The following is a 14,374-nucleotide window of genomic DNA, read 5'->3' on the forward strand; positions in this document are numbered from 1 at the left end:
AGATGAGATTATACTGGATTATACTGTGTGTGTGTGTGTGTGTGTAATGTCAGGCAGAAATGATTGCTATAAAGATATGTAAAATAGAATAAAAGGAAAATGAGTAACAGAAACTATTATACAAGTTACAGTGGTCAACATAGGCTTTTCTGAGACATCGACCTCTGAGCAGAGACTTGGATGAAATGAAGAGGAGGGGAAATCACATGACTATCTGGGGAAATAGTTTTCCAGTAGAAAAAGCAGAAAAACAAAAATGTGGCAGCAGAAGAATTCATGAAATGCTTGAGGGTCAGCAAAGTGGCCAAAGTAGTTGAAGAATTAGAGAAAGAGCAGAAAAATAAAAAGTTATAGAGGTAATGGCCAAAGAAAAACAGTTTTTATTGAACCTTATAAAATGAAATAAGAACTCTGAAGTTCATTCTAAGTTTGGTGGAAAGCCATTGTAAGATTTTAAAACAGAAAATGATATGATCAAACATATTTCAAAAGGCTCTGAATGACTTCTGTGTGAAGCAAGAAATTGAATGTCAGCGCTGAGTAGGAGCAAGAGACAGAAACTTAAAAGGCTGTTGAAGTTATCCAGGTGAGAAAAAATTGTTTTGGGGACTGCAGAAGAGGTAGTAAGAAATTGTTGAAGTTTGGTATATTTTGAAAATAGAGCTTGCAGGATCTGCTGATGGACTGAATGTGGTGGGAAGTTTGATGCCTGAGCAGTTGGTTGCATGGTGATGCCACTGAGATGGTAACACTCAGAAAAATATGTGGAATTGAAATTGGAAATCAAGACCTCATTTTTAGACATGCTGCATTAGAGAGGGTTTTTAGGTGCCTATACAGAGCTGTTGAATAGGCAATTGTTTATATGAGACTGGAATTCATTGAAAAGGTTGTACTGGAAATATAAATTTTAGCAGTTGAGAAAACCAGAGACCAATTCTTGAGTGCCACTAAATGCCCAGACAAGTTGATTTTTTCAACTGATGTCTTAAGAGTAAGCTGCAGATACAGGTTCCTGGTTATGGAATGAATAAGTCACAGGGATGAAAGGTACAGCATAGGAAATATAGTCAAAGGTATTATAATAGTGTCGTGTGGTGACAGATGGTAGCTATACTTATGGAAAGCATAGCATGATGTATAAACTTGTCAAATTACTACATTGCACGCCTGACACTAATGTAGCATTGTGTGGCAACTATATTTCAATAAATGAACCAATAAAGTAAACTACAGGCTAACTAAGCTGCCTTGTACAACCACGAACAGGAATTAAATGGCAGAAGCTCAAATGGAATGAAAGATTTTAGGAAGCTACTCTGCTCTTATATATGCTTCCATATTCATTTTTCCAGAATGAACTCTATTCCAAGGATAGCTGAAAATGATTACTGAACTAATGAAGCTAATGTCTCCTGAATTTTGGAGTTTCAGAGAATGGAAGAAGTAGCAAATGACATTCTTTTCAAAAGGAAGCGGGTGTTTAATTTACACACTGACAAGTGAGCTTGAGTTTAGACAAAATTCTAGAGAATATTATTATACTAGAAAATTTTTAGATGTGGGATGTGAAAGATGGGAGTTCAGAGGTTTAAGGCCTGAACAACTGGAAGAATGGCACTGGACTGTGCAGAGACAGATAGTGGATATAACACGTTTGGAGACTAGACAGATTATGTTTGAAAGGGTTATTAGACGTCTTAATGCAGATACCAATAGGCGATTGGACATAGAAATTTGAATTTGAGGAGAGAGGTCTGGACTAAAGACAAAAACCTGGAAATGCCATCATGTAGATGGTATTTAAAACCATGACACAGGGGCACCTGGGTGGCTCAGCAGTTAAGCGTCTGCCTTCGGCTCATGTCATGAAGGTCTTGGGGTTGAGCCCCATGTCAGCCTCCCTGCTTAGCAGGGAGTCTGCTTCTCCCTCTCATACTCCCCCTGCTTGTTCTCTCTGTGTCTAATAAATAAATAAAACCTTTTTAATAATTAAATAAAACTATAAGACTGAAGAAGATCACCAAGGAAAAGTAACAAGGTCTTGGCCCTAGAGTCAGCGAACATTAGGGGGTTAAGGACAAGGAGGGCAACCAGAAAATGAGACTAGCCTGTGAGTACAAAGTCTGAGTGTAGCAGGAAATCAGGAATATGTGGTGCCCTGAAAGAAAAGGAGGGTTTAGGAAGGAAGAAGCCGAGATCAACTGTGCAAGATGCTATTGATGAGACATTTAAGATGAGAACTCTACCACTAGATTTGGCAACATGGAGACTATTAATGTCCTTGCAGAGCAGTTTTAGTGAAATGATGGAGCCAAAGCTTGATTGAAATGTGCTTAAGGAATAAGGGAAGGAGAGGTATTAAGAGATAGTAAATATAGACCGATTTCTTCAAAAAGCTTTCCTGCAAAGACTTGGAGCAGCAGCTGGTGGAGAAGTGAAGTCAAGATAATTTTGGGGATTTATATATGTTTGTTGTTTGCTTAAGATCAAGGAAGTCACAAAAAAAAAATAGCTGACTATGTAGGAAAGGGAGGGAAGAGTTGCTGGAGCAAATTACTTAAGTAGGTGAGAGAAGCTGGGCTCTAGTGTATGGGTGGAGGGATTGCCTTTCAGAGCACCTGGGGCAACAGGTAGGAAGGCCAAGTGTGCAGGAGCAGCTGCTGACATGTGAGTAGAGGTGGGGGGAGGGTTTCTTCAGGATGCTTGACTTTCAGGGAAGGTGAGAACCAAGATCATCAGTGGAGAGTGGGGATGAGGAAGGAGGTGTTAGGGGAATGGAGGAGAGGAAAAGATGTGAAATAGACATCTGGAAGAACAGAAGGGTGAACAGCGAAGTGTCACATGATGCTGGGGAAGCGCTGAGAGTGTACTGGAGATTTGTGATCATGAGTTTGAAGTTAGACCTGTCGGTGTGGTTTTGTGTTTTTCTCCAAACATGTTCAATGGCGTGGTGTAGGAAAAGAGTAGGTGGAGATTTGGATTTTATCAGGGTTGTGGTTAAAAAGCAAGTGCCATAGGTCAGTGAAGCAAAAGAGAAGTATAGGAGTCAAAGGTCTGTGTGGGGCAGTCATTATAGTGATTGTGTTTATTCAAGCCGGCTACAGCTGTGCCAAACAGGTATAGAGTAATGGATCAGTGTCAACTTGGGAACATCTTCTCATTGCATTTCACAGGCTCTGTCTTCTACTCCACCTTGAGAGTTGTACACTAAAAACTTTATTAGGATATTTTTTTATCCTAATAGTAATGGTTATTAAAATTGAGAATGAGAAATATTTATGAAGTATAGACTTATACTGGAATCCATTCCACAAGTACAGTGTAGAAATTGATACAGATGTGTTCGAAAACCATTAAAGACATTATGTATCAGGAAATAAATAGACACAGGATAGGATCATCATATAATCCATGTCTTTTAGTCTATATTTGATTGTGGACTATCTGGAAAGTGTGGAGAGCAATATTATACATCAAGCAACATGAAATACTTGGAAATACTATGGTAAAGTCCAAAATTATAAATATTACGGCATAGTACATTCACGAAGGCAATACTAATTTTTCTACCCAAAGTAATTCCCTTTTTAATATTTTTCATGTATTGAGTTTGCTTGCTTTTATTACTATCATCACTCTTTATTTATTTAATAAATTTTTATTGAGTATGTGCCATAAATAATAGACTTTCCTATGAACTGTGAAGGTTATAAAAATGAATCAGTCATGGTCCCTACTGCAGAGGACTTAGTCTAGTTGTTGAAATCAGATCTATTCACATAGATAAAATATGTATTAATATTAATATCATATGAATAAATATTCACATATCTAAAAAATATGAAGAGAGAGCATAGGTACAGATAGATTGAAAAAATGGTAAGAAGCCAGCTCAAAGAATTTGGCAGTTTCTTAAAATACTAAACATGTGCTTACTGTATGACCATTAATGCACTCTAGGCATTAATCCCAGAAGAGTGAATGTTCACACAAAAACCTACACACCAACACACAGATGTTATAGTAGCTTTATTCATGATAGTCAAAAATTGTACACAATTCAAAGGCCCTTCAGTGAGTGAATGGTTAAACAAATTTTGGTACATCTGTAACATAGAATACAACTCAGCAATAAAAGAATGAACTACTGACACACACGACTTGGATTGATGTCAATGGAATTATGTTGAGTGAAAAAACTAACCTCTTAAGGTTTAATACTGTATGATTCCATTTATATACCATTCTCAAATAGACAAAATTAAAAGATACCTAAGAGATTAGTGGTTGCCAGGAGTTAGAGACTGGGACAGGGATAGGGAGAGAGCCAGATGGCTGGGAGCAACTGGAGGGGTCCTTGAGATCAAACTATATTGCATCTTGTCTGTGGTGGTAGTTATCCAAATCCACACATGATAAAATTACATAAAATTAAAAGCACACAAACATCTGAATAAGGTTGGTGGATTGATGGATTATCTCAGTGTGAACTTCCTGATTGTGAAATATGCTATAGCTAAGAAGATGTTTACCATTGTGGGAAACTGGATAAAGGATACAAAGGATTGCTCTGTATTATATTTTACAACTGTATGTGAATCTATGATTATCTGAAAATTTTTATAAAAAGGTTTTTTTAGATGATAAGGAATTTCAGAAAAGAGGATGCTATATCTACCTGAGGGAGTCAATAACTCCTTCAAGGAGGAGTTATTATTAAATAATTAAATTATTATTAAACTCCTTTAAGGAGGAGTTAAATGAGAAGCCAGACCATTCTGTTAGTCTAATTATCTCATTTCAAAGATATTTATTCAAACTATTATGATCAAGTACCAATTGTTTAAAACAATAAACTATAGTTTAATTACAATAGTTATAATAGTTACCGTTTCTTGAGAACCTACTATGTTCCAAGAACTGTGCTGAGTACTTTCAAACATTATCTCATTTTAATTCCTATAATCAATCATTTGAAGTAAATATCATTATCTTGTCTTATAAGTGAGTATATATTGAGGCTTAGGCGCTTAATCAGCTGGCTTAAGTCACACAGTTAATATAAAATCTGGATTTTAGCTTCTTAAAATACATGTGTGAACAATAATAAAGCTATGTTTTCTGCATAATACAAAAATAAAACAACAACTCTTAAAGGCTTATTAGAATACAGAGCACTTTACTAGATACAGTGAGAAGAGATAAAAGATATAGAAGGAACTGCTTACCTCTTGTACAATTAATGAATATTATTCCAGTCATGACTTCTTAGCTTTCTCCAATGAGATGGTTAAATAGACATGTTCAAAAGAAGTCATTTTAAAAATATGACACACTGTGTTATCTATTTCTCTGAGCACAAAAAGTTTGAATTATTTCTCATTTTTTCACTGTGACCCAACCTGTTTCTCAAATCTTTTGTAAAAGAACGTATCAAAAATATTTCTCTGAGGACTATGATGCCACTATTAAATTAAACTTCTAAAATTTCTCCTTAATTTAAATCTCTTCAAGTTTGTTTGCAGAAGAAATTACTCATAATACAGGTTACAAATTTTTAGTTTGGAAACTCACCTCCAGAAATCTGGGAAATATTATCATGATGTCAACTTACATGTATTCGTTTTTAAATGCCTTCAAAAAGAGGAATTGTGTTCGTTTGGTTTTATAAGACCCTAATATAGAATTTCTACTACAGTTTTTATTACTTGAAGATCTTTATCTTCCTACAACTTACAGGAGCCACCTACAGGCCCAACTGCAGAATGTCCTGAAACAGGGGATCCATTTGGAATGGAATACTGAGAGTAATTAAATTTGAAATGTACTTAAATCTTTGTTTAAAATTCATCACTTCCCTCAATTTTGTTTTCCCCCAAAATATTTATTAAATGAAACAAAAATAACTTATGCAAAATATTTCACACTGTCAATTCATTGCAGTTTTCATTTTATTTTAGCCAACCACCTAAATTTTACCAGTTCATCTGCCAATACTACTTGGGTCGGTAAAAGCCCAATTTTTCCTACTATTGTTAGTTTTCAAAGTGATTATGGTCAGATACAGATCTTGAATGAGTAGCTGTATACAAGGAGGTAAGGGTATTGGAAAAATTTACTGAAATCTCATATATGCTGGCCTGAGTTTTAATTAAATTCATAATGGCCTAGATCACTTGCCTCTTGTGTCTCTAACTGCTCAGTAGTTATTTACCAAAATTGAAATTATGAAAGTGGCTGACATCTGGCTTTTACTCTTCAGTTTTACCTGTAAGAGGTTAGTAATTCAGTATTATACTAGACATAGCAGGGAGGCAGCTTCCAGGATAAATTCCTATATCTTCCCATCTAAGCCCAGAGAAGTCTAAAAGGTCTCTGGGTCCAAGCATGGGCCGGATGCAGCAACAGGCAAAGATGTGCCATGATCTAAAAATAGGAGGTCTGGCTTCCATTTGCATGACTTTAACTACACATTAACACCTGGACCTTATTCTTTTCAAGGCTGTGTATTTGAATACAGAAGCCACTTGGTGAAAATCCTGCGTCATTCAATAGTTTGGACTGATTCTCTCTTCATTCTCTTCTATTCAACAACAGCAAAAAATCTTAACACATAAGGTATACTGGTTGTTCTTAAATGAATTTTCATGACCTCCGATTTTAAAAGAATTTGCAATACATTGAATAGTATTATTTTCCCATCTTCCTCTTTTTCATGAACTATTATAATATCAAGCAAATGGATGCTATTTTTATTATTATATATTGATATTCTCAACTGTGCAATATTAAATATGTATTATTTGCTTTAACTTAGAACAAGTACATTATACAGCATTTGTATAATTATTATAAGCTACAGAAAAATGGAATCATCCCCACATTGATCTCTGTAGTTGTTAGTTAGAAATGAAAATAAAACTTTATCTTAGTTTCTGTGCATTTTCTTAATTCCCATTCTTTCTCCATCTTAAGTATTTGGTATTCTGGGGTCTGTTTGCTTGACTTGTCATCATGAATGTGATTGTTTTCCTCATTCCATTAAGAAAAAAAACTCCTAATATTTTTCTGTACATAAAAATGTAATTCTTTCCTTTTTACCCTTCCTTTTAATCTGTCCTGCATCTTGAAAATGGAGACTTCCTAAAATGAGAGAAGCTGGGTAAATCAAAGAAGGAATCACTTCAAATTGTATATATGCATAAGAAATTTATGTCAATTAGCCAAATTTTTGATGCAAAGACTTCTGCAATTCTGTATCTCTGAGAATGGCCCACACTTAAAAATAAGTTCCATTCTGCTAAGTTTTTCTCTTAGATACCAGTTTTGGAATGGATCCAGTCCCGGAAAGCAGTCACTCTAGTATAAACACCTGGCTTATTAGGTTGCCCACATTCATCTCCCCAGCTCACTATTCCAGCAAGATACCAGATATCTCTAGCATCTGGACTAACAAGTGGTCCTCCGGAGTCACCCTACAAGAGAAGAGAGAGATTAGTAATTAATAATTCAGTTCATTACTGCAGAATTTTTTTTTCTTTTTCTAGCTTGAGTTTAATGAAAGGGACGGTTTTCTCAAGTTTCCAGTGTGCTCAAATGCAGAAGTGATACCCCGTGTCAGTAATTCACATAAGGAGGGTCCACTACTTAGAGTATTGGCTTACATTTGGGGGTCAATACACTGAGATTAAAGGCACCATCTCTTTGGAGAACAGTACTCTTATCCAGTACATCTGAGAAGATAATTCCTCATATTCTTTATCAGTGTGACATAGCTCCCAGAAGAAGGGTAGAGTCTATTACTGATAAAAAGCAGACACTAGAGTCAGACACCTGGATTTAAATCTCAAGTCTGGTTCTTCCAGCAGGCTGAGACCTTTAATTTACATATTCGTAATGCTTCTAATGATACCTACCCCCAGGGGATAATTTTGAAGATTATTTAAGACAGTAAGTATAAAGTGCTTAGCATAGAACCTGGCATAAAACAGAATTTAGTAAATACATATTTAAAACTACAAATTCCAGTTGTTTATGCCTTGTGAACTCTGGAAGGCTGTTTCTTTATATAGCTCACAGGCTGATCTTTCCTCAAAATCTTGGGGTCTCTGTGTGCCCGGGGGGGGGGGGGGGGGGGCGGCTCAGCGGTTGATTGAGCTTCTACCTTTGGCTCAGGTCGTGATCCTGGAGACCCATTATCAAGCCCCACATCGGGCTCCCTGCATGGAGCCTACTTCTCCCTCCGCCTGTGTCTCTGCCTCTCTCTCTCTGTGTGTGTGTCTCTCATGAATAAATAAAGAAAATCTTTAAAAAAAAAATCTTGGGGTCTCTATTACTGATCATCCATTACATATTCAGTACTTTATGGAGATCTTAATTAATTACATATTATCCCATTAACCCATGTAATTCTGGCAACAAAATGTAGAGTGAGGTTTCATTTTCTCCATTTTAGCAATGAGGAAACCAAAACTTACAGAACTTAAGTAATTTGCCTGCTGGCATATGCTATTCAATGGCAGAAATGAATCTGAATCCAGAGCAATCTAACTCAGAAGTCCAGATTCTCTTCCCCTGCATTATATTAACTTCCTTGTGTATTTTCTTTTGGTCAAGTAAAAATATCAATTAATACTAATGGAAACTGAATTTGTAATAATGTGTCTGTAATTTTAAAATCAGTTAGCCAACAAATGTTTACCAATACCCTCAAAGTCGTAGGAGATGTAAAAAGAGTGTGAATATAGGGGCCTTGCCCTTGGGTACCATACAAATAAATCATTTTGATAATTGAAACGCAAGCCCATACGAAGGCAGAAGTAGATTAGGACAAAGAAACAGAAGATTCAAGAGATAACAAAATTTAAATCTATTTAATTGAAAGATGCAAATGAGTTGTTTTCATGCCTGCTAATATATGGGTTTAGTAATTTTGACTTTCAAGTCTTATTATTTAAGAAATACATTTTGTAAAGCTATAGCTGCCATGGATAGTGATTCCTGTGATGATTCTGAGCAAAGTAAATTAAAAATCTTCAGGAAAGAATTCACCATTCTAGATGCCTCTAAGGACATTTGTTATTCATGGGAAGAGGTCAAAATTTCAACCCTTCTGGATGACTTTGGGATTTGAGATCTCAGCGAATGAAGTCACTGCAGATGTGGTGCAAACAGTAAAAGATCTTGAATTAGAAGTGGAGCTTGAAGATGGGACTAAATTGCTGCAATGTCAAGATAAAGCTAATGGACAAGGAATTTCCTCTTATGGATGAGCAAAGAAAGTGGTTTCTTGAGATGGAATCTACTTCCGGTGAAGATGTTGTGAAGAAGATTGTTAAAATTACAACGAAGGCTGTAGCATATTAAATAAACTTGGTTGGTAAAGCAGTGGCAGAGTCTGAAACGATTTACTCCAATTTGAAAGAAGTTCTACTGTGGATAGAATGCTATCAAACAGCATCACATGCTCTAGAGAAATCATTCATGAAAAGAAAAGTTCATCTATGTGGCAAACTACATTATTGTCTTATTTTAAGAAATTGCCTCAGCCACCCCAAACTTCAGCAACCACTACCCAACAGCCATCAACACTGAGACAATATCCTAGGAGAGCAAAAAGATTACAACTCATTGACTGCTCAGGTAATGATTAGCAACTTTTAGCAATAAATTATTTATTTATTTATTTATTTATTTATTTATTTATTTATTTATTTTTAAAGATTTTATTTATTTACTCATGAGAGATACAGAGAGAGGGGCAGAGACACAGGCAGAGGGAAAAGCAGATGCCCTGTGGGGAGCCTGATTTGGGACTTGATCCCAGGACCCCGGAATCATGCCCTGAGCTGAAGGCAGACACTCAGCCACTGAGCCACCCAAGGGTCCCAGCAATAAAGTAGTTTTAAATTACATGTGTGCATTGGTTATTTTAGACATAATGCTATTGCATACTTAATACACTACAGCCTGGTGTAAACATGACTTTTATATGGATTAGGAAAACAAAAAATTTAGTTGACTTGCTTTATTGTGGTAGTCTGGAACCCACAATATCTTCAATGCATGCCTACAATGTTTCATGATGCCTTGTTAAGTTTGGATGGCACATGTACAATTTTTAGTCTTCTGCTAAAAATTTAAACATATGAAGGAAAATAGTTTTGGAGTAGGTAGAAATGTGAGACTGAATTTGGCAAGAGATTAATTCTGATTATACAGATCTGGAAGTTATTAAAGGGACAGCTGAATTCAGAGAAAAGATAGTTTAGTATATGGAGAATGAAGAAAAATTTCATCCAAGATCTGTAAGTCCTGATGGATACTGAGTCTTAAAGAAAGGGAGAGAAGAAGATACCAAAATAAGGAACCAGGGGCATTGACTGGCTCAGTGGTTGAGCATCTGCCTTCAGCTCAGGTACCTGTGGTACCTGTGGGATCAAGTCCCACATCGGCCTCCCTTAAGAGAGCCTGCTTCTCTCTCTGCCTGTGTCTCGGCCTCTCTTGCAGGGGTCTCATGAAAAATTAAATAAGTAAACAAACAAACGAACAAATAAACCAAAATAAGGAACCAGAAATGAGTGGTGGGAGAAATAGGAGAGGAAAGCAACATATTTGAGGATCATAGAACCCAAAGAAGAATCATATTTTAGAAAGAGGAGGTAGCCAAATGGCACTGAGGTGAGAAAGTAGGAAATCCAAGTAAAGACTTTTGCATATGATGTTAATAATGATCTCTGACAGATTTTAAAATATATGGAACTGGTCAAGTTAAAAAATGGTGGACACTAGACATAAAATGGGGGGGGGGGGGACTTGTCTGAGAGATAGGAAAAAATTGGTTTCCAGAGATAGGAAAGCAGGGTTTTATAATCACAGAGTTAAACTTGGTTCCTTCTCTTTAATTCCTCAAATTTATAAGGAACATTCACATCTAATACCATCACTGAAGTGGTACTATAGAGTAGAGAACATATTTGCAGATGAAATTATTATGACATTTGGAATTTACCATAAATAGGAGCTGAGATAGTTGAAAGAAGATCATAAATGATGATCACAAATGCAAAATCACAAGTGTTAGAGGCAAGTAGGATGAAAGAGATCAAGATAAGAGAAGATCTAGAATAGCTAAACTATGATTCTGACTGTTAAGAAACCAAATAAAATACAATCGATTCTTGCTTTCACAGCAGTTATTTTTTATGGAGTTGCCTCAAACCCTGAATTAGTGAATACTGAATCATCATTCCTGGGGGATATAAAGGGTTAGATTTCCATAAGCCTCTAGTCATATTTTATCAACTGATCAATACATAGCCATATTTTATATATGTTCCTATACAAAGGTACATTACTTAGGATCTGTTATTAACTCATTAATGTTGAACTCATAGCCAACAGCACTGTAACTCATGCCTGAGTGAAGCTTACCTAACACATATATTTTCTCCATATGACATATCACAGTCTTCTTGTACCTTACTGCATCACTACACTTGGAGACTATTTAAACAGCAAAGTCACCAACAAAAAGCACAAAAATGTGGAAAATATGACATTAAAAAGACCAAAAAAGAGGACACAAGTGTATGGTATGAAAGCTGAAACAAGAAGGCAGAGCATCTCTTTTTTTGACCTCAGGTGGGAACATGCACATTGGGTCACTAAAAATTTTTGCCACTCTGCATGTGTTCTTGAATGACACAAAAGTGTCTTGATGACTGATTTGGGATTTACTAACAAATTTTAGCAAATAGGTGAATTTGTAAGTACAGAATCTGCAAATAGGGACTCCTGGGTGGCTCAGTGGTTGAATCTGCCTTTGGCTAAGGGTGTGATCCCAGGCCAGGGAACGAGTCCCGCATCAGGCTCCCTGCGAGGAGCCTGCTTCTCCCTCTGCCTATGTCTCTGTCGTTCTCTGTGTGTCTCTCATGAATAAATAAATAAAATTTAAAAAAAAAAAAGAATCTGCAAATAACGAAGATTATAGGTGTATTTTCAAGTGAATCTTTTATGAAATTGGTTTTATTTTAGTATTTTTATTCACAGAATCAACTTGAATTTTCTGTAGAATTTTGTAATGGAACCAGTCTATATTGTTCCATGTCTTCCTTCAGGGAAGAATAATCTGGGCATCAGAGCAGACAAAGAAATGCAATGAATTAAGTCTAATCTTGAGTGTTCGTCTGGAGAAAGGTCAAGTGGGTGAAAGAGTTTAATGTAGCATATTGAACAATGCTGAATTGACTGACCCAGAGGTAAAAGTTGGGAAAGGACAATGGTGAAATCAGTCACGGATTAAGGGAAATAAAGCCAGTGAAAGCAAAAAACAGGTGCAGTGTGTATGCGAGGAAGAAAGAAACATGAAAAGTTGCCAAAAAAAAAAATTCTTAGAGATGAATGATATACCACTGTATGAACCTAGATTGGAAAACATACAGAATAACATGTAATTTCAAAAACTAATTTGAGGCTTAAAAGTGCACATTAAACATAAGATCTATCAAATCACAAAATTAAAATTATAGGAGAATTAAAGGGTGTACCCAAGGAATCAGTACTGGCCTTGATTCTATCAGCAATGTGGATGAAGACATTGAGGTCCCGTCTGTGACAGTGGGCAAAGTCACATTGATGGTGCTAGCCTATGTACTAAAAAGCGAAAGCAGGGCTCAAAATGACGTCTATGTTCTGGACCAAGATAGAATAGAATTACTTTTTGTTTAAGCTAAATTTAAAAGATAATAATTAATTTTTAAAGCATTGGACTTAGCAATAAATATAAAAACTCTGAAAGGTATTTAGAAGAAGCCGGATGCGAGCTAGAAAACTTAGAAATGACTCAACAGTGAGCTCCCTGAATTTACTTTTTTGCTCCACTTATCCTGAACACAGAGCTTAGAAAAACATCAATCTATCAACCTGCCAACAGACGCAAACGAAAAAGAAGCCCAAGAAAACCTTTCTCTCTCCAGTCAAAGAAACAAAAAGGGGGCAACCAATGGAGGACACAAAACTTTTAGACAATATCCTCTCTACTCCAGCCAAACACAAAAAGAACTGTGGCACCCTTCCCAACCCCCATCGACAAAGGCAAAATGGTGAGCCTAGATTTCTACCCCTACCAGGCTGTCAGGAGGCCCAATCCCCCACCACTTCTGGGTGTTAGAGGAGGCTGAGATGGAAACCGACTTTCATTTCTGTCAGGTAATGATGAAACTCTTCTCTCTTTCCTGTGGTACCCAGCTGGGGAGCATAGACTATAACTCAATGGAAATGAGGCCTAACTCTTTCACTAGGGTGATTTCAGAGGAAACCTAGTGGAAAGTCAGGGCTTTCCTCACTACCAACAGTAATGAGGCCACTACCCCATGATGTCAGTGGAGGCTGCAAGGGTGACAGTAACAAGGCTCTCCCAGCCAGAGTGGTATCAGAAGCTTAGTCCTCTAAAGGAGGTTTTCGTGGCAATGGAATAGTTCTCAACTGCAGTGATGGTCACACAAATCTGCACATGTAACAAAATGCCATTAAACTAGAAGCACACATTGCACCAATGTCAGTTTCCCAGCTTTTATACTATACTATATATATGTGAGACATAACATTTGGGGAAATGGAGGTGAAGAATATATATGAGACCCCTCTGTAAACTTTTTATGAATCTATAATGATTTCAAAATAAAAGGTGAACAAAAAATTATGCAGCATACTAATAAGTCAAACTATGTACCTGGCACGCATCTCTTTTTCCTTTCAAGAAGCCCGCACATAACATTCTAGGAGTGATGGCACCATTGTAAGATTGGGGTTCATTACAGGTTTGAGTATCTATGAGATCCACCTGTGCTTGCCGAAGGTGATTTTGACTGCTACCTAAAGGGAAAAAATAGTCTTTATATTTGTAGATATACATATATTCTATAAACCTCAAGAAAATCTTTCATAGGGAGACAGAACATGAAAGACTCCTAAATCTGGGAAATGAATTAGGGGTGGTGGAAGGGGAGGTGGGTGGGGGGTGGGGGTGACTGGGTGACGGGCTCTGAGGTGGGCACTTGACGGGATGAGCACTGGGTGTTATTCTGTATGTTGGCAAATTGAACACCAAGAAAAAATAAATTTATAATTTAAAAAAAAGGAAAATCTTTCATAATTATTGGATGAGACGGCAATATAGGATATGCATTTTTTTCAGTTACAGTCATATTTGGGGAAAGAATTATTTCCTAACTACTTTAAATGAAAAATTAGGCACCTATGAGAGTACCTTAAGTTGTTTAAGTGACTTCCATCCTATAGTAAAACTTAGAATGTAATTTCAGTAGGGATAATGGTGGAATTTTGATTCTCTAATCATCACAATTTAGGC

General features: G+C 36.5%; 1 protein-coding gene across 1 annotated transcript in view; it reads right to left on the reverse strand.

Moving 5' to 3' along the window:
- Positions 1-4,013: 4,013 nt before the first annotated feature.
- The window catches only part of LOC129521223 (transmembrane protease serine 11E-like), a 43,122-nt gene continuing 32,761 nt past the window's right edge, over positions 4,014-14,374 (reverse strand). The window contains exons 9-10 of the mRNA XM_055342505.1: positions 13,736-13,878; positions 4,014-7,478 (exon numbers count right to left, since the gene is read on the reverse strand). Coding sequence (XP_055198480.1) covers positions 7,317-7,478; positions 13,736-13,878 — 305 coding nt within the window. The 3' untranslated portion in view covers positions 4,014-7,316. The remainder of the gene's footprint in view (positions 7,479-13,735; positions 13,879-14,374) is intronic.

Source organism: Nyctereutes procyonoides, unplaced genomic scaffold, assembly GCF_905146905.1.
Source record: "Nyctereutes procyonoides isolate TBG_1078 unplaced genomic scaffold, NYPRO_anot_genome, whole genome shotgun sequence".
In the NCBI taxonomy this organism is placed as follows: Eukaryota; Metazoa; Chordata; class Mammalia; order Carnivora; family Canidae; genus Nyctereutes; species Nyctereutes procyonoides.